Source organism: Malania oleifera, chromosome 8 (genome assembly GCF_029873635.1).
Source record: "Malania oleifera isolate guangnan ecotype guangnan chromosome 8, ASM2987363v1, whole genome shotgun sequence".
In the NCBI taxonomy this organism is placed as follows: domain Eukaryota; kingdom Viridiplantae; phylum Streptophyta; class Magnoliopsida; order Santalales; family Ximeniaceae; genus Malania; species Malania oleifera.
In genome coordinates, this window is record NC_080424.1 from 15,801,511 (window position 1) to 15,820,412 (window position 18,902).

General features: G+C 36.3%; 1 protein-coding gene across 7 annotated transcripts in view; it reads left to right on the forward strand.

The window, feature by feature from the left end:
- LOC131161771 (uncharacterized) overlaps positions 1 to 18,902 on the forward strand; it is a 147,601-nt gene that overhangs the window by 79,474 nt on the left and 49,225 nt on the right. For all 7 annotated transcript variants that reach the window (XR_009138616.1, XM_058117730.1, XM_058117728.1 and 4 more), the window contains 2 exons: positions 2,336 to 2,414; positions 2,514 to 2,671. Coding sequence is in view for 6 of the 7 variants with exons in the window: in XM_058117730.1 (XP_057973713.1) it covers positions 2,336 to 2,414; positions 2,514 to 2,671 (237 nt within the window). In the remaining variant the exon portion in view is untranslated. The remainder of the gene's footprint in view (positions 1 to 2,335; positions 2,415 to 2,513; positions 2,672 to 18,902) is intronic.

Sequence of the window (18,902 nt, forward strand, 5' to 3'; positions counted from 1 at the left end):
TCCCTACAGTTTAGGAGTCGTGTGATATCTATAATTAAGGAATGATGCTTGACTGTCTTATTTTAGGCATGTACAAAAGTGGTGCTGGTCAATAGGGATTTCCGTGATTCTTGTATATTCCTTTATTGTAGGATTTTATTTCCTTAACTTAGCTGCTGGTTAAATGTTATATGGTAGGGCATATTGTACAGTTTTTTAAATTAAAAAACGAAACAGTATTCTTATAGTTTCAACATATATATATTTCTATATTAATTATATCCTCTTTGATATCATTGAGGTCTGTCTTACCTCCAAAACCAATGCTCATTTTTTATAAGTTTAAAATTTTAAATCTTTAAAGACATACTTGGATGCCTTCTATTGGTAGAACTAGAGAAGATTTTTAACCAAAAATGAAAAAAAAAATGATAGTCCTCTCCCAATCTAATGGGTGCCTGATCTGCATAGTAGACAAACAGAAAAGAGGAAAAAAACTCCTTAATTAAAAGTTTCCACCATAACCAATCAAACATTGAGATTCAAAAACTCATTTTGGAAGAAGATTAAGAGGAAGAAGGGAGTAGGGGATGCCATGAGAGCAGCATCGCTGCCCTGCAGAGCCACAGAAGGATGAGGGTGAAAGCAGCCAAAAGGAGGGTCCTGTGGCTTCTTCAATTTTTGGTTTAAAAATCACCCATAAAATTACAAATTTAGCCCTCCCACCCAAAGAAGAACAGGAAGCGTTCTAGCTGGGGAGAAATTTTTAGTGGGTTTGGGGGGGGGGGGGGGGTTGGGGCAGGTGGGCAGTAAGGTGAAGGGTAAAGGGAAAATTTTCTTTCTGTTGGGAGCTTGGGGGACAGACGCCCCCTTCACATCTGCCGATGGGTATGACCAGAATAAGAGTGTTGCTTAGCTGTCAATTCCTAACTGTTATAACAAAAATAATTACTTGGTCGATACTTGATAATATTTCCCAATTGATTCATTCCTTTACTTTCCATTTGATTGTTATTATTTTTTTATTTTTAAAATTTTCAAATGTTCAAATGTTTTGAATCCTAGTTTGAAAATTTTTTTGTACTGTTCCCAATGTCTAGCTAACAGTGGTAGATTGTGCATTTGAAATATATGAATTAGACTGAAGAAGCCCCTTACGACCCTGTCATGTTTCATTTTTATCCATGAAGCTCTCGAAGACAGGAATCAGACTGTACAGTTATTTATCTTTTGGTTGAACGGTTAATGCATTGATAGAAACATGAACCTTAAGAGTGTATGTAGTTGACCACAAAATAAAATGGAGAACACCACAGAGACAGATAGTTTGCTACTTGAGACATGGTATGACTAATTTGATTACGTTTGGTTTGTTGAATGGAATAGGATAGAATAGAATAGCAATTGCATAACGATATAAAACTTGCGAATGACATGCAAATGTTGCTATTATTCCAACTGACGTGGAATAGTAGAAGATTTATACAGTGCCATGTTGAGATGGAAATAGTTGTGCATTCGATATTCATTGGAACAAGACCAACTTTTGAATCATTTGGGATGAAAAGCCTTTTTTTTCCTTTGTGACTATTATATCCCAATACAATGAATATTTTATTTCCACTCATTCTATTCCATTAATCAGATGTAAGGTGTCGGTTTTGAGGTTTTCTTGGTGATTGCATCTTCTTCATGGTGTTATGTTGGCTTCTGTGCTTCTTGTGGCCTGTACTCTATTTTGACCATTATCTGAAATTGAATATTTTGAAATGATTAAGCTCTGCTATATATGAGTGTTTGTAAAGCATATAGTTACAATGTTGTTTGATTTGGAATTTTTCTTTTTTGTTGATTCAGTTGTCTGTTTCATCAATGTGTTTTGACTCAAACTTCCTCCTTTTTGGTGGAAACACTAAACTGTCTCACTAGAACAGTTAGATGATATGCAACCAAGGATGAATGCAAACATTGTCAGAGAATCCCAATAATCTCTAAGGACGTTTCAGTACAGATAGTAATAAAGGACTTAATGATTGAGGAGGGAGAGGCACAACAAATCTTGTGTGTGCCTCAAAAAAGGAAACCTAGTTATCTAGACCAGCTTTGCATGGATTCTATACGAGAGGTAGTATTGGCATTTGATGCATCTGTGATTTTGACATTCCTTTGTATTCTCTTATTTTCTCATCACAAAATTAGAGTATGAGCTTTTATTTTTTAAATAAAAAATTTGGTTGCTTATTAAACTTACAATGTTGATTAAGCTTTTAGTTTTTGTTCTTTTAAACACAAGTTCAATTTCATTTTATGTTCATTTTATTTGGACATTCTGAGTTTCAATGTCTCCATGCTGCAGATTGTGGTATCCGTGTTCATTGAGCTTCATATGTGGTCGGAATGAGAGCTCAGTGTTGGCTGTCACTGAAGGCTGCCAAGTACTTTTAATTGCATTACAAGTTTATTGATGTAGGAGTTTTGTTCTCATATCTTTATTGGCAGATATTTCTCTGATCCATGTTTCGGAACTACTGCAGCTGAGCATATGGGACTTGAGAATGAAAGAAAATGGTGGTTGTGTTCATCGAATTTATGGTTCACCTGGAGATATCTTTTATGCTGTCTGCTGTTCTTCTACTGGTAATATTGCTGTGGGAGGAGCTGATCGTACTGTGACCATTTATGATCCTCGCAGGTTGGTTGCTATAAGACCATTCTAAATATTGCAGTAGATTTTTGGGAGTTCGGTTCTTAGAGAGGTTGCCCAGTCCTGTTGTGCTGATTTAATTTGTAAACCATACTTACTGCTTCCTAAATTATCATAAACCAATGCATGATGGTCCACGACTCATTAAAAAGATTTCTATGCTCGTAGATTCCATATCTTGGCTCAACTTACTCCCTCTGGTCACACAACAGACTGTTTTTTACTTCATCATAAAATAACCTCCAATGCTCCAAGCTACATACAACACTCTGATGTGGATTGCTTGATTGAGATGGTACCCATGCTATTTGCAAATGTCAAGTTGTAACTTTTTAGTCATTACTTGATTGTACAATTCCATTTTGAATTATAGATAATTTTACTTTCTATGTTTGCCTCTGAATGATTATCTCTAGGATGATGCATAAATTTACTCATGAGATTTGAGAGCATAAGACCAATGACTGAATAATAATCATTGGAGAAATTAATAGAAATTGGAATCTACGTAAATACACACTGTAGATTAGTTACCCAAACATCAGAATGCAGACTGCCAAGTATTGAACAAGTTGATTGCTTTTACATTGAAATTTGTCGAAGGAATAAGAGCCACCTTCATAATTGATGCTGTTATTAGGACCATGATCAGCCTGTGGATTCATGCCCTACTCTCTACATTTGGGTGGGTCTGGGGAAATATACCCTTACCTCCCATATTTAGGGCACCAAGTACTGCAGCTGTTGAACCTGACTGTATGGTAAATATTTTTTGATAGAAAAAGAAGACAATTCTATTAAACCTGAGAAATGGACTACGATTGGAGGACAAGGAGTCCTCTTCAACCAACTAGAAAATACGAGGGGGAAAAAACAGCTCGGAAAATACCAAACAAGGAAAAAACGAAATAAACTCCAAAACTCCTTTACAAGGGCGCTGCCTTCCAATCTCTAGTAAGGCCAGACAGTGGAAGACCCTTAAAGAAACCCAAAGAGTGCACCGTCAAGGAGGCTAGGGAAGTCACCCTATCCCACAAAAGCCATGAGCAGGTGGAACGACTTCTGAAAATCCTAATGTTCCTTTCAATCCACAGAATCCAAAGGATGGAAAAAACAGCCAAACATCATAGAGATCTGCCATTCCAACTCTTTCCAAAACCCCCGAAATTGACCAAAAGCAAGTCTTTCACCTTTCCTGGAGCCACACCTCTTCCCCTGCTAGAGAGAAAGGGCATTCCGAAGCTGTGATGCCACCTTGCAATGCACTAAAAGATGGGCAGTGCCACCTCTTTCACCTTGCAATGCCACCTAATTGTATTGTAAATTAATATGAGGTCTTTCGCTGGCCCATTCAAATTTCACATTTATAACCTTTTCATAAAAAAATTGATCAGTTTTTTGGAATATGACTAGTAGGTGGTGTTTCATTGGTAACATGCAGGGACAGAATATTGAAGGAAAAACACCTAAATGAATTTCTTATAGCCTTGTGTTTTCTATTTCTATTTCATCTCCATTGAGTACCCACAGGGCTCACATTGCAACATTATTATTGGACTACAAAAAAAAAGAGATTTCCACCACTTGTTTGGTCATTGGCACCGCCATTGCCTTTTTGGTTATGTAGAGTTTAGGCAGAGAGATTTGGGTGTAACATGGTATCGTGCATGCTTCCCTTGCTCCAAAAGTGTACAACAACAACAACCAACCAACCAAGCCTTAAGTCCCACTAGGTGGGTGTTAAGGTATTGTGTGGATGACCAAATTGTCTTGCCTTGAGTTCTGTATATTATATATATACTTTACAAAAATGCTATATGTGGAAAGCAAATAAGTTCCCTCATGATTCTAGCTCTATACATGTAAACAATAATCTGTCAAATAATGTATGCTAACTGTACAGAATAATGAATGGATAGATAAGGAAATAATCGACTTCAATATGCTTCGTGCGCTGATGATAAACAGGATTGGCTGTGATATGAATAGCACTCATATCATTGGCATTTGGTGGTGTCAGATCGGTCTCAAAAAAAATCTAACTCAACAAGCAAACCTCGAAGCCAAATAATTTCAGAACAAGCAAGAGACATCACCCGGTATTTAGATTTTGTAGACGACTTAGAAACTTTGTCTTGCTTCTTACTCTTCCAGGAGATCAATGCATCACCTAAGAACACACACCAACCAAAGATGGAGCGACGTGTATCTGCACAACCAGCCCAATCAACATCCCTATAAGTAGCAATGCAAGTAGAATTGCTTGCAGGGAAGAATAAACCATGGGTAGAAGTGCCCTACACATAGCATATGATCCTACAGACAGCAGCCAAATGAAGATGACAAGGAGTCTGAAGAAATTGGCTGACTTGCTGTACAGCAAAAGAAATGTTTGGTCTAGTAATGGTGAGATAAACAAGGCTACCCACCAACTTCTGGTATAAACTGGGATCAGCAAGTAGGTCACCTTCCTCTTTGCGAAGCTTGACATTTAATTCCATGGGAGTATCAACAGAAGTAGCCTCCTGAAGGCCAGCTGTAGCTACCAAGTCACTAGCATACTTATGTTGATTGAGTGAAATACCTGAGGGACTACAATGCACCTCAAGACCAAGAAAATATGTGAGAGACCCAATATTTTTCATATGAAAGGACTTTGAGAGATGAGTCTTGAGATGACCAAGTAAAGCAGAATCGGAATCAGTGATCACAATATCATCAACATAAACCAAAAGAACGACAATACCCATGTCTGATTTCCGAGGAAACAATGAAGTGTCATACTTGATCTGCTTGAATGAAAATTGTAATAAAGTGGTGCGGAATTTATCAAACCAAGCCCTTGGATCTTGTTTGAGACCATAAAGAGAGCGACGAATCTTACACACATGTGAAGTTGGAGAGGGAAACAAACCCGGTGGTGGCTTCATATAAATACACTCTTTAAGATCCCCGTGAAGAAAAGCATTCTTGCCATCCATATGATGTAGTGGCCAATCATTGGAAGTAGTGAGAGCTAGAATTGTACGAATAGTAGTCATCTTAGCCACATGAGCAAAGGTCTCTTCATAATTGACACCATATTCCTAATTATTCCCAAGTGCAACAAGTCGAGCTTTGTAACGATCCAAACTTCCATCAAATCTGACCTTGATTGAGTAAACCCATTTGCAACCCAGAGGAACAATGGTGGAAGGACAAGGCTCATTGTCCTAGGTGTGATTGGCCTCTAGAGCGGAAATTTCTTCCCGCATAGCTTGTCCCCAACAATTATGCTTGGCAGTGTGTGAGTAGGGTGTGGGAATATCAAAATTGGACAATGCAGCAGTAAGAGCTGAAATAGATTTGTTAGAAATGGAAGAGGGAAAGCCATACCTATCCGTGGGTACAGATACTTGAGGAGAGTGACGTACCAAAGGCTCTAGAGGTGCTGCAACTGATTGAATCTAGAGCGTGGTAGGATCATATATCGAGTGAGCCACCAGAAGAGATTGTGGACTGGAGCGTCTCGTATACACAATACCTGGTTTAAAGCGAGAACTGACTTGATGAAGATCCGAGAATTGCTGCTCAAAGGAGTGGAGAACAATAGTAGAAGAGGAGGGCACAGGAAAAAAAATGTTGATTTTCAAAGAACATAATATTCCTAAAAAATGCGTGTATGATGTAATGTAGGATCATAGCAAACAAATCCCTTTTGACATATTATATCCCAAGAATGCACATCGAATAGATTGAGCGGATAATTTTTGTCGTTCATGAGGAGGTAAATGAACAAAACATATGCAACCAAAGGTATGAAGGTTATCGTAACTAGATTGCTTAGCAAATAAGCAGAAATAGGGAGACTCCATGAGTAGGACTTGAGAAGGTAAATGATTAATCAAGTAGCAATTTTCAGAGCCTCAACCCATAACATGGATGGAAGAGAGGATTCTAGCAAGAGAGTACGTACCACATCTAGGAGATGACAGTTTTTGCGTTCGGCTACTCCATTCTGTTAGGGAGTAGCGGGACATGAACGTTGATGAATAATACCTTTAGAAGCCAAAAATGCCTGAAACTCTGTAGACAAATATTCACCACCAGAATTTGTGCGTATTGTCTTAATAGAAGCAGAAAATTGATTGTGAACATATGCTAAAAACTCAGTGAAAGTACGAAAAACCTTAGATTTAGAGTGAAGAAAGTAGACCCAAGTAAATCTGCTATGATTATCAATGGAAGTCACATAGTATTTAAATTTTCCATGTGAACTAATCGGGGATGGTCCCCAAACATCACTATGGATAAGATCAAAGCACTGAGAGGCTTTACTAGCATGCAAAGGGAAGGGAAAAGTTTTTTTTTTACCAAGTTTGTAAGAAGCACACTCGAGAAAAAGAAGAATGTTCTTTATTACCAAGTAAACCAAAGTTCAATACATGAGGTAAGATTTGAGTATTGGGATGACCTAAACAACGATGCCACGCCATACTAAGATCTGAAACATTATTACAAGAAAAAGACTTAACAGAAAAACTGAAGAAAGTGCTGAAACAGGCAAAAGTAGTGGAAACAAGCGCCCCACTTTAGGTCCCTTCGCTCCCCTGGTACCTGGTCCTGCACAACACAATCATCACCAAAAAAATTAACAGCACAATTGTTATCAACTAATTGACCAATAGAAATAAGATTCATGAATAGTTGAGGAGTTAAAAACACATCAGTGAACTTAGAAGAGGCATCTCCAATAGCAGTTCTTGGCAAAGAATTGCCATTGGCAGTCTGAATAGCAGATTGACTAGCGTAGGGCCGAACATGACACAGAGCAATGGGATTATTCGTCATGTGATTAGAGGCTCCCGAGTCCACGTACCAGAGTTTAGTAGAATTGTTACCTTGGAACCCCATTGCTTATAATGCTGAAATTAGCATCTGTTGCACCATTTTAGGTTTGCAGTAAATCACTGCAGGAGGTGTAGGAACAGAGGAGTAACCTGAAGAAGAGCCAGGGGCCGCAGAAGTCACTATGGGGGAGGGGGGGGGGGGGGGGTTCAATAACAGAAGTCTGAAATGCCTTGGCCTGACGATTCTGAGGGCCGATACGACAGTTTTTGATAATGTGACCATTCTTCTTGCAATAAGAGCAGTACTTCTTGCAACAATTAGCGGCGATATGCCCAAATTCCTTGCAGCAAAAACACTGCAAGGTGCTAGATTGCGCAGGTGGTCCTTATCGTTGAGCAGCATAGGCCACAAGGATGGACCTGGAACTTCCATGAGATTGATCTAGAGTAATTGAAAAGTAAGGTGTACTCCCAAGAGGAGGGGGGTGAATTGGGATTTAAAAAACTTTCATTGAACTCGTTTATTAATTCTTTTTGAACTCTTCAAACATGTATGGTTTGACTTTCAATCACAAATTCAGCCAAGCATCGATTTAATTTTAAGTCTTTATGGATGAGTATATCAATTTGAATGCTTTGCAAGTTTCTCAATACTTCTTTCAACAAATTAAACCAAAACTTAATAAGTCAATTCAATCAATCAAGATAAGCTTCACAAAATGAAATACTATAACAATTCCAGCAAGCTTCCAAGATTCAGTCTTTTGATATTGAGCTGTAGCTAATGAATGACCTATACAATGAACGTACTCCCTTAGAAGTTTTCCGCAAGATTCAATCAACGTACTCCCCTTTATTCAAGGTTTCTGCAATTCCCAATCTCAAAATAATTTCCAGCAATTTAAATAAGCATCCATGCAGTTTATATCTGCTGAAATTTAAAAGAAAATAGAGAAGAGAGTGACACCGAGATTTTTACAAGGTTGGGTTATACCCGCTTATGTCCTCGCCTTAGGTACACCACCCAAGGGTTTCACTATAACACTCCTTTAACCGAGCTAAGCAAACCAAACACGCTCCTTCAAGTAGGATGGAGCCCTCCTCTCCTAGCGATATCCCACGCTTGGTAATCCAACGATTTAACAATCTGGAACTATCAAAAACAACAAAAACAAGAAAAATTCTTGTGTACAAAATCACTCTCAAAATAGAGCTGATTAGTACAGGTAAGAGCACAACTAATATACTTCAATTTAAAATATCAATAAAGAATTGAATTGAAGCTTAGAAAAATTATCATCGGGATCTTCATTCTTTGATTGAAAAACTCAGTATATGTGCGCAAAGATTGGTGAGAATAGATCAGCAAGACTCAGTAAAATCTAAGCAAAGAGTGTGAGCAAGAAAGCTTTTGAAGAGTATTTGCAATAAGGCTTGATAGCTGAATGTAATTCTTGATTGTATGTAGTTGTATAAAATCTTTTGGTTTTCCATGTATTTATAGAGTTAAAAAGCATATATTTCGTGTTCCCCAAGTTACTTTGAGTATTTCCCAAGTTATTACAAAGATTGGGGTCTAAGAAATCTAATTTGGAAACTTTTCTTGCTGTTTAAAAATAGCCGTTACAAAGTTTAGGGGATTGGACTTATTGGGGTTAGTTGCCTGGACTTTGAATTTCAGCCAAATATCAAAGTCAGAATGAGGTCAGTCATTTAGACTCACAGGGGTCAGTCGACTGGGCCTATTCTGTCTTCCCAAATTAATTCAGCATAAATGTCTGTCGCCTGGATAGGAAAAAATTCATGCTTTTATATTGTTTGTTCCCAAAAATTTTGTGAGCTTTTACTTGCCAAATTACTTTAAGTCTTTTGAAGTTTTTTTTCGAGGTTTTTCAAAATTTGGTCTCTAAGTCAATAATTAATCCTAGTGAGCTTCAAAGCATCTATATTGACTTTTAATTGAAGTACGTACATAAGACTTTCTTAAGAATTAAAAACAATCTAAATGCCAAGTCTTTATGTATGTCTTTCTTTGAGTCCATCTTGACCTTGAGCTTCATTACTCTTTAAACTTACATCAAATTGGTCTATCTTTGATCGTTTAATTTTTCATTTGACCACTTGTCTTTGGAATGTAAACTTTCAATTCCGCTTGTGATCACTTGATCTTGAACTCATATGCTTGATTCCTGAAACATCATCACTTTAACAAAAACATGTTAAATTCTCTTGATTTGTTATCATCAAAATAAGATTCGTAAGCCTTATTAGGCCAACAATCTCCCCTTTTTGATGATGACAAATAAGGAGCAAAAGTGAGTGAAGCTTGATAAGGCTCCCCCTTACAATACGCACACTTTTAACAAGGTTTTGAAAAAACAATCGTTCATATGATCAAATAGTTGCAGATTCAATTTCAGATTCCATTTAATTTCATTTTTCAAGATCTATATATCAATCAAGTATCAGTGCATCATAGTTCATATCATCATATCAGTATTAGCAACATCATGTCATGTCTCATATCATCATATCTCATATTCTGCATTTTAGCTCAATGCTGCTCAAACTTTCTCAACTTTGCATTTTATCTCCTTAATTTTTCTATTTATGTATTTAATTTATCTATTTATCTCAATTTTACTCAAACGTTCTCCCTCTTTTGACATCAATCAAAAAGAGAAAAATAACAAAGCAAAGGCAAATGTAGACACAACAAAGCACCTAAAAAAAAAAATTCATATTCATCTAGAGGTGTACATAGTGTCAAAAACAATTGGGGATACTAACCAAATAGAAAAATATAAACTGAGACACAAAGCAAATACAAATATAGAACTGAGATACAAAACACAACTAGCAACAGAAAGTAATATCAAGCATCATCAGTTGTATCATCATCTTCAGTACTTTCATCATCTTCTTTATCTTCCTCAAATTCTTCATCAGATGCATCATCACTGGGAGGTCCAGAGCTGATGTCCATAGGATCTATAGTGCTTGAGGAACTAGCCCAATGTTGTTCCATACGACTAAGTCATTGGTCAAGTGAGGAACAGGTATACTGAAGTGAGGCAAAGCTCTCTGGAAGAGACTGAAGTCCTAAACACATATCACTACTGAAAGTAGTGAACTGATGATGGAATGGAATAAACAAGAAGGATCTTCAAGCTCGGGTTCTTGTTGTTGATTAGGAGCTGGTCTAGCTGCTTGTCTCAGTGGTCGTCTTCCTTTCAGAAACCGACCCTGCTCATGTTTCTCGTATCCCATTTGTTTCAGGGTTGTGGAGGAAAATCATATCTAGTTCGTTTCATAAACAGCTCGGTAGGAGTGGTGACATCAAGGTGAGCAAACAGAAGATTAAGGATACCACCATATGGAAGAGTAACTCGTCGAGCTTCCAATCTCGTATTCATCCATTTAAGGATCAAACTTGACAAATTGAGCTTCTTCCCTTTCAATAAGCACCACATAACGAAGCAATCTATGTATGACATATAGTCATGTGAACCAGCTTGGGGAAAAATATTGTAGGTGATTATTTTCTGAAGAATTTGCGCTTGTAGGTTCAATTGTTTATACAATGGAGGATTTCCAAAATATACGGGCTCTTCAACCATTATTAATGGTAGGAATTCCTCGCGGGTAAAGTCTTGTTCCATAATCCAAGTTTGTGCAAAAGCAGGACGCTAAAAGTCACCTTGGCCAATATATAGAATGGGGGCCAATGTTTGCGGAGTTATGGCGATTGCCTTTCCCCTAACTTCGGTAGTGAGTACCGATTCTCCTTGCACCATATTCGCATAAAAGATCTTTACTAAATTCGGATAAATCCCTTTTGATTGACAGACAACAAAGTTTTTCCAACCCATCTCCCTAAACATCGGTAGAATATTGGGTAACTTTGATTCAAAGAATGCGGTATCAAAGATTTTACCTCGGATGGGTTCCATAGAGCGAAGATATTTTCAATATCGTTGCTTGGCATGAGGAGCAATGAGCCATCTCTCAATATTTTCGTCATCCTTTCCCGAAGTCGCACCACGGTTTGCCATATTCTTTGTTCGTGGCATTTTGATTTTAGAGGAGAATAATTGAATGTTTAAAACCATAGGAATTGTGGGTAGGTGATGTAGGAAGATGATTTTCTCACTTTGATCGGAGGATTTTGAGGTTTAGAATCAATGGAGATCAATGAGAAGGGAGTCCGGGTGAGTGATGAAACAAGGTCAGTTGACAGGGATTTGAAAAGTTAGGCTTTGCGCTGAGGAGTATTTAAAGTTCCGTCAGTCCAGTCGCCTGGGGTTCTGAGGTCAGTCACCTGACAATTAGCGAATTTTAATTTTTACAAGTCAGTAGTTGTCAGTCGACTGGGGTCACCGACTTAGTTGCCTGACCCCACCAATCTTTCAAATAAACTCTTTTCAATCATCATGTATCCTTCCTAAACAACTTCCCTACTATGTAATAGGCCATGTTCTCTTCTTATTGATATAAACCTATCTTCTGGAAGAAGTTTGGTGAAAATATCCGCCCATTGGTCATTTTTATTCATGAATTCAAGTAATATATCTTTTTTTTGCGCATGATCTCTTAGAAAATGATGTCTTATGTCTATATGCTTGGTTCTTGAGTGTGATATCGGATTTTTGGAAATATTTATAACACTTGTATTATTACACTTTATAGGTATAGCTGAGTACTCTAAATTAAAGTCTTTTAATTGTTGCTTCATATAGAGAGTTTGTGCACAACAACTACCTGCTGCCACATACTCAGCTTCAGCGGTAGATAAGGCTACGAAATTTTGTTTCTTGGAGAACCAAGACTCAAGAGATCGTCTTAGAAAATGACAAGTCCTACTTGTGCTTTTTCTATCAATTTTACATCCCACATAATCTGCATCTGAATAACTAATCATCTCAAAGCCAGTATCCTTAGGATACCATAGACCTAAGTCAATAGTGCCTATCAAATATCTTAAGATTCTTTTTACCGCTATCTGGTGAGATTCCTTTGGAGTTGATTGAAACCGGGCGCACATGCATACATTAAACATTATATCTGGTCTACTAGCTGTCAAGTATAGCAGACTACCTATCATACCTCAATAGTATTTCATGTCAACTGATTTTCCTTTTTCATCCTCATCAAGACTTATGGAAGTACTTATTGGTGTTCCTCTAGGCTTGCTACCTTCCATATCAAACTTCTTAAGCATGTCCCTTATATATTTTGATGGATTTATAAATATTCCATTTTTAGCTTGCTTGATTTGTAGTCCTAGGAAGTAATTTAACTCTCCCATCATACTCATTTCAAATTCATCTTGCATACATTTTGCAAATTCCTTACATAAATCATCGTTTGTAGCACCAAATATGATATCATCAACATAGATTTGTATAATAAGCATATTTTTATTCTTAGGATTTAATGAACAAGGTGTTGTCTGCCTTTCCTCTTCAAAATCCATTTTCTAGTAGGAATCCACTCAACCTCTCATACCAAGCTCTAGGAGCTTGTTTTAACCCATATAAAGTTTTTGTTAACCTAAACACATAATCAGGGTTATAAATATCCTCAAATCCTGGAGGTTGTGCCACATAGACTTCTTCATTTATGAATCCATTTAAGAATGCATTTTTTACATCCATTTGGTATAGTTTAAATTCTTTGTGGAATGCATAGGCTAATAACATTCTTATAGCTTCCATTCTAGCTACGGGAGCAAAAGTCTCATCATAATCTATTCCTTCTTCTCGATTATATCTTTGAGCCACGAGTCTTGCCTTATTTCTTACTATAATACCATTTTCATCCTTTTTATTTCTAAATACCCATCTTGTTCCAATTATTGAATGATCATCGGGTTTAGGAACTAATTTCCACACTCTATTTCTTTCAAACTGATTTAATTTTTCTTGCATTGCTACTATCCATGAATCATCACTTAACGCTTCTTCAATGTTCTTAGGTTCTTCTTGGGATAGAAATGCATAATGGTTACATAGGTTTTTCAATGAAGATCTAGTTGATACTCCTCGTGATGGTTCTCCTATGATTTGATCTTTTGGATGATTTCTTACAAATTTCCATTCTTTAGGTAACTCAAAATTTTCAGTAGAATTTCTATTTGTAGTTATTTCATTTTTCTCTTCTTTCACTTATATGATTTCTAAGTCTTCTAGTTTTTGTGTAGCATCAACTTTACCTTCTTCAATATCAATTGCTTGTGTAAATGGATTTACTTCATCAAAGGTTACATGAATTGATTCTATAATTGTGAGTGTTCTTTTATTATAGATTCTAAATGCTTTGCTATTCAACGCATACCCTAAAAAGATTCCTTCATCTGATTTTGCATCAAATTTTCCTAAGTCATCTTTATCATTTAGTACAAAGCAATTGCATCCAAATTCATGAAAGTAAGCTATGTTAGGCATTTTTTCCTTTCCATAGTTCATAGGGGGTTTTATTTAAGGTTGATCTTATGGAAACTCTATTCATTACATAACATGCGGTATTAACTACTTCAGCCCAAAAGTACTTAGGTTACTTGTGTTCATTTAAAACGGTCCTAGCCATTTCTTGAAGGGATCCATTCTTTCTTTCAACAACTCCATTTTGTTGTGGCGTTCTGGTTGCTGAAAAGTTTTGTTTTATTCCATGTTTATTGCAGAATTTATCAACATATTTATTATTGAATTCTCTTCCTTGATCACTTCTGATATTTAAAACACCATATCCTTTTTCATTTTGAAGTCTTTTACACAAGTTTATCAAAATATTGCAAGCTTCATCTTTGGAGGCTAAGAAGAGTACCCAGGTAAACCTGGAGTAGTCATCAACAATGACGAAAGCATCCTCCTAGACTTTGTGTTCTAGTAGGTCCAAATAAACCTAAGTGGATAAGCTCTAAGGGTGTTCTAGTGGAAATATGTTTCTTCTTCTTAAAGATGGACTTAGTTTGCTTTCCTAGTTGACAAATATCACATATTTTATCCTTTACAAACTTAGTGCTTGGTAGTCCTCTTAAGTTCTTTTTAACTAATTTTGATAGTAAGTCCATACTAGCGTGTCCTAGTCTTCTATGTCATAGCCAACTTGCTTCATTCATGGCTACTAAGCATGTGATATCTTGAGATTTTAGATTTTCAAAATTTATGCAATACACGTTATCAACTCTTTTAGCGGTGAATAGAACATTATGTTTTTCTCTATTTTCAACAATGCATTTTTCTTGTTTGAAGATTATGTCAAATCCTTTATCACGTAATTGGCTTATACTTAAAAGATTATGTTTCAACCCATCTATCAACACAACATCATCAATGGTCAAAGAAGATTCTTTACCAATTTTTCCAATTCCAATGATTTTACCTTTAGCATTGTCGCCGAACGTGACATATCCACCATTTTTTTGCATTAGTGTGGTGAATTTGGATTTATCTCCGGTCATGTGCCTTGAACACACGCTGTCCAAGTACCATTTGTCTTTTGATGGGGTTGTCCTAAAGCATACATACAAGAAGGGTTCAATGTGTTATTTTTAGGTACCCAAACCTTCTTAGGTCCTTTAATTTTAGATTTATTTTCTTTGACTTTCCATACTTTCTTGACTTTACCATTTTTTCTTTTAAATGGGCATTCAAATTTTATATGTCCTTTTTTTATTACACAAGAAGCATGTGGTGTGTTCATAGATATTTGTGGGAGACGTGCTTGCATAATATTTTGATTCCTTTACAAAGTATCCCATATGTAGATTCTTTTTCTTTTTGTTTTCAATTCCATTATATCCAATTCCTTCTTTGTCTAATGACGTTCTTTGGGTTCCAATCAACTTTTCAAAGTTCGCTTTTCCTTTTGTAAAATTGTAGATGATTTTGTCCTTATCCTCAATTTTACTTTTAAGGTTTTTTATTTCTAACTCTTTCTTGCTTTTACCATTCACTTGAAGTTTTACCAAATCTTGAGACATCTCATTTATTTTCTTCATAAGATCATCAATATTTGTGTCTTTTTTCTTTTTCAGTAGATATTGAGGTTTCTAGTTGATTTTTTAGCTTTTCATTTTGTTGTCTTAAAGCTATGTTTCTTTTTGTTACTTTTATGAACCCATTATGTAATGCAAACAACTCCGCCTGAATTTCTCTATATGATGACATACTTTCACATGAGTCACTACATGATTCATGACTAGATTCTTCAGATGAGCTAGAATAGTAATTTACCTCAGCATTTTTTGCCATGAAGCAGATGTTCATTACTTCTTGTTCACTTGATTCGTTCTCCGATTCACTTGAGCTTGTGTTATCCCATGTAGTAGCTTTCGTACCCTTTTTCTTCTTCTTTTTGAGCTGTGGACAATCAAGTTTAATATGTCCAACCTTTTTGCAATTGTAACATGTAGGAGGTTCATTCTTAGTTTCCTTTTTGCTTGTTTATACTTTTTCCGATTTTGAACCTCTATACTTTCTAGCAAATTTCTTATTTTTCTTGAAGAATTTTCTGAGTCTCCTAGTGAGCAATAGTATTTCATCATCATTGAATTCATTATCATCTTCTTCTTCACTAGAACTTTCTTTTGCAGCTTTAAAGACTATTGATTTCTTTTGTTTCTTATTTTCAGAATTCCTTTCATTCATAGCCATCTCATAGGTGAGAAGAGATCCAATTAGATCATCTAGGGAGGTATTCTTGAGATTTCTTCCTTCCGTAATTGCTGTGGCTTTAGGTTCCCAAAGTGGTGGAAGTCCTCTAAGGATTTTTCGGATCATCTCATATGTAAAGTAGTTTTTCCCTAAGGCATTGAGGGAGTTTATTATATGGGTGAACCTAATGTACATACTAGTGATAGTTTCATCCGGATTCATCCTAAAGGCTTCATATTCGCTGGTGAGTATATCAATTCTTTTATCTCTACCATCAATTGTTCCTTTATAGGTTACCTCTAATTTATCCCATATTTCTTTGGCTGCTTTACATGCCATGACCTTATTGAATTCATTTACATCAAGAGCACAATATAATGCATTCATAGCACTTGAATTTACTTGTAACATCTTATGGTCATTGTCGGTTATCTCATTTTCCTCTTTAGGTATTTCTTTACCATCCACAATCTTAGTGGGGATAAGGTCACCTTGTGTGACAACTTTCCATGTTTTCCAATCCATAGTTTGTAAGTAAATTCTCATTCTTTGTTTTCAAAAGGTGTAGTTTACACCGCAGAAAATAGGTGGTCTAGATGAGGATTGACCTTCAGCAAAGGGAGATACACCTAGGTGTGCCATAGGGATCTTTGTGTAGCTTCTAGGTTAAAATTTACTACAACCTGGCTCTGATACCAATTGAAAAGTAAGGTGTACTCCCAAGAAAAGGGGGGGGGGGGATGAATTGGGATTTAAAAAACTTTCTTTGAACTCTTTTATTAATTCTTTCTCAACTCTTCACACATGTATGGTTTGACTTTCAATCACAAATTCAACCAAGCATCAATTTAATTTTAAGTCTTTATGGATGAGTATATCAATTTGAATGCTTTGCAAGTTTCTCAATACTTCTTTCAACAAATTAAACCAAAACTTAATAAGTCAATTCAATCAATCAAGATAAGCTTCACAATATGAAATACTATAACAATTCCAACAAGCTTCCAAGATTCAGTCTTTTGATATTGAGTTGTAGCTAATGAATGACTTGTATAATGAACGTACTCCCTTACAAGGTTTCCACAAGATTCAATCAATGTACTCCCCTTCATTCAAGGTTTCCACAATTCCCAACCACAAAATAATTTCTAGCAATTTAAATCAGCATTTACGTAGTTTATATGTGATGAAATTTAAAAGAGAATAGGGAAGAGAGTGACACCCAGATTTTTACGAAGTTCGGCTATACCCACCTACGTCCTCGCCTTAGGTACACCACTCAAGGATTTCACTATACCACTCCTTTAACCGGGCGGAGCAATTCGTTTACACACTCCTTCAAGTAGGATGGAGCCCTCCTCTCCTAGTGATACCCCACGCTTGGTAATCCAACGATTCAACAATCCTGAACCGTCAAAAACTACAAAAACAAGAAAAATTATTGTGTAGAAAGATCACTCTCAAAATAGAGCTGATTAGTATAGGTTAAAGAACAGCTAATATACTTCAATTTAAAATATCAATAAACAATTGAATTGAAGCTCAGAAAATTTATCACCGGGATCTTCTTTCTTTGATTGAAAAACTCAGTATATGTGCGCAAAGATTGGTGAGAATAGATTAGCAAGACACAGTGAAATCTCAGCAGAGAGTATGAGCAAGAAAGCTTTTGAAGAGTATTGGCAATAAAACTTGATTGCTGATTGTAATTCTTGATTGTATGTAGTTGTATAAAATCTTTTGGTTTTCCATGTATTTATAAGAGTTAAAAAGCATCTATTTCGTGTTCCCCAAGTGACTTTGAGTATTTCCCAAGTTGTTACAAAGATTGGGGTCCAAAAAATCTAATTTGGAAACTTTTCTTGCGTTTTAAAAATAGCCATTACGGAGTTCAGTCGACTGGACTTAATGGGGATAGTTGCCTAGACTTTGAATTCAGCCAAATATCAAAGTCAGAATGGGGGTTACTCACCTAGACTCACAGGGGTTAGTCGACTGCGCCTATTTTGTCTTCCTAAATTAATTCAGCATAAATGTCAGTCGTCTGGATAGGAAAAAATTCATGCTTTTATATTGTTTGTTTCCAAAAACTTTTTTGAGCTTTTACTTGCCAAATTACTTTTGAGTCTTCTGAAGTTATTTTTCGGAGTTTTTCAAAATTTGGTCTCTAAGTCAATAATTAATCCTAATGGGCTTCAAAGCATCCATATTGACTTTTAAATGAATTACTTACATAATACTTTCTTAAGACTTAAAAATAATCTAAATGCGAAGTCTTCATGTATATCTTTCTTTTGAGTCCATCTTGACCTTGAGCTTCAATACTCTTTAAGCTCGCATCAAATTGGTCTATCTTTGATCGTTTAAGCTTTCATTTGACCACTATTCTTTGGAATGTAAACTTTCAATTCAGCTTGTGATCACTTGATTTTGAACTCATATGCTTGATTCTTGAAACATCATCACTGTAACCAAAATATGTTAAATTCCCTTGATTTGTTATCATCAAAATAAGATTCGTAAGCCTTGTTAGGCTAACAGGAGTCACCTGAGGAAGAGCCAGGGGCCGCAGAAGTCACTATTGGGGGTACAATAACAGAAGTCTGAAATGCCTTGGCTTGACCATTATGAGGGCGGATACGACAGTCTTTGATAATGTGACCATTCTTCTTGCAATAAGAGCAATATTTCTTGGAACAATTAGCGGCGATATGCCCAAATTCCTTGCAGCAA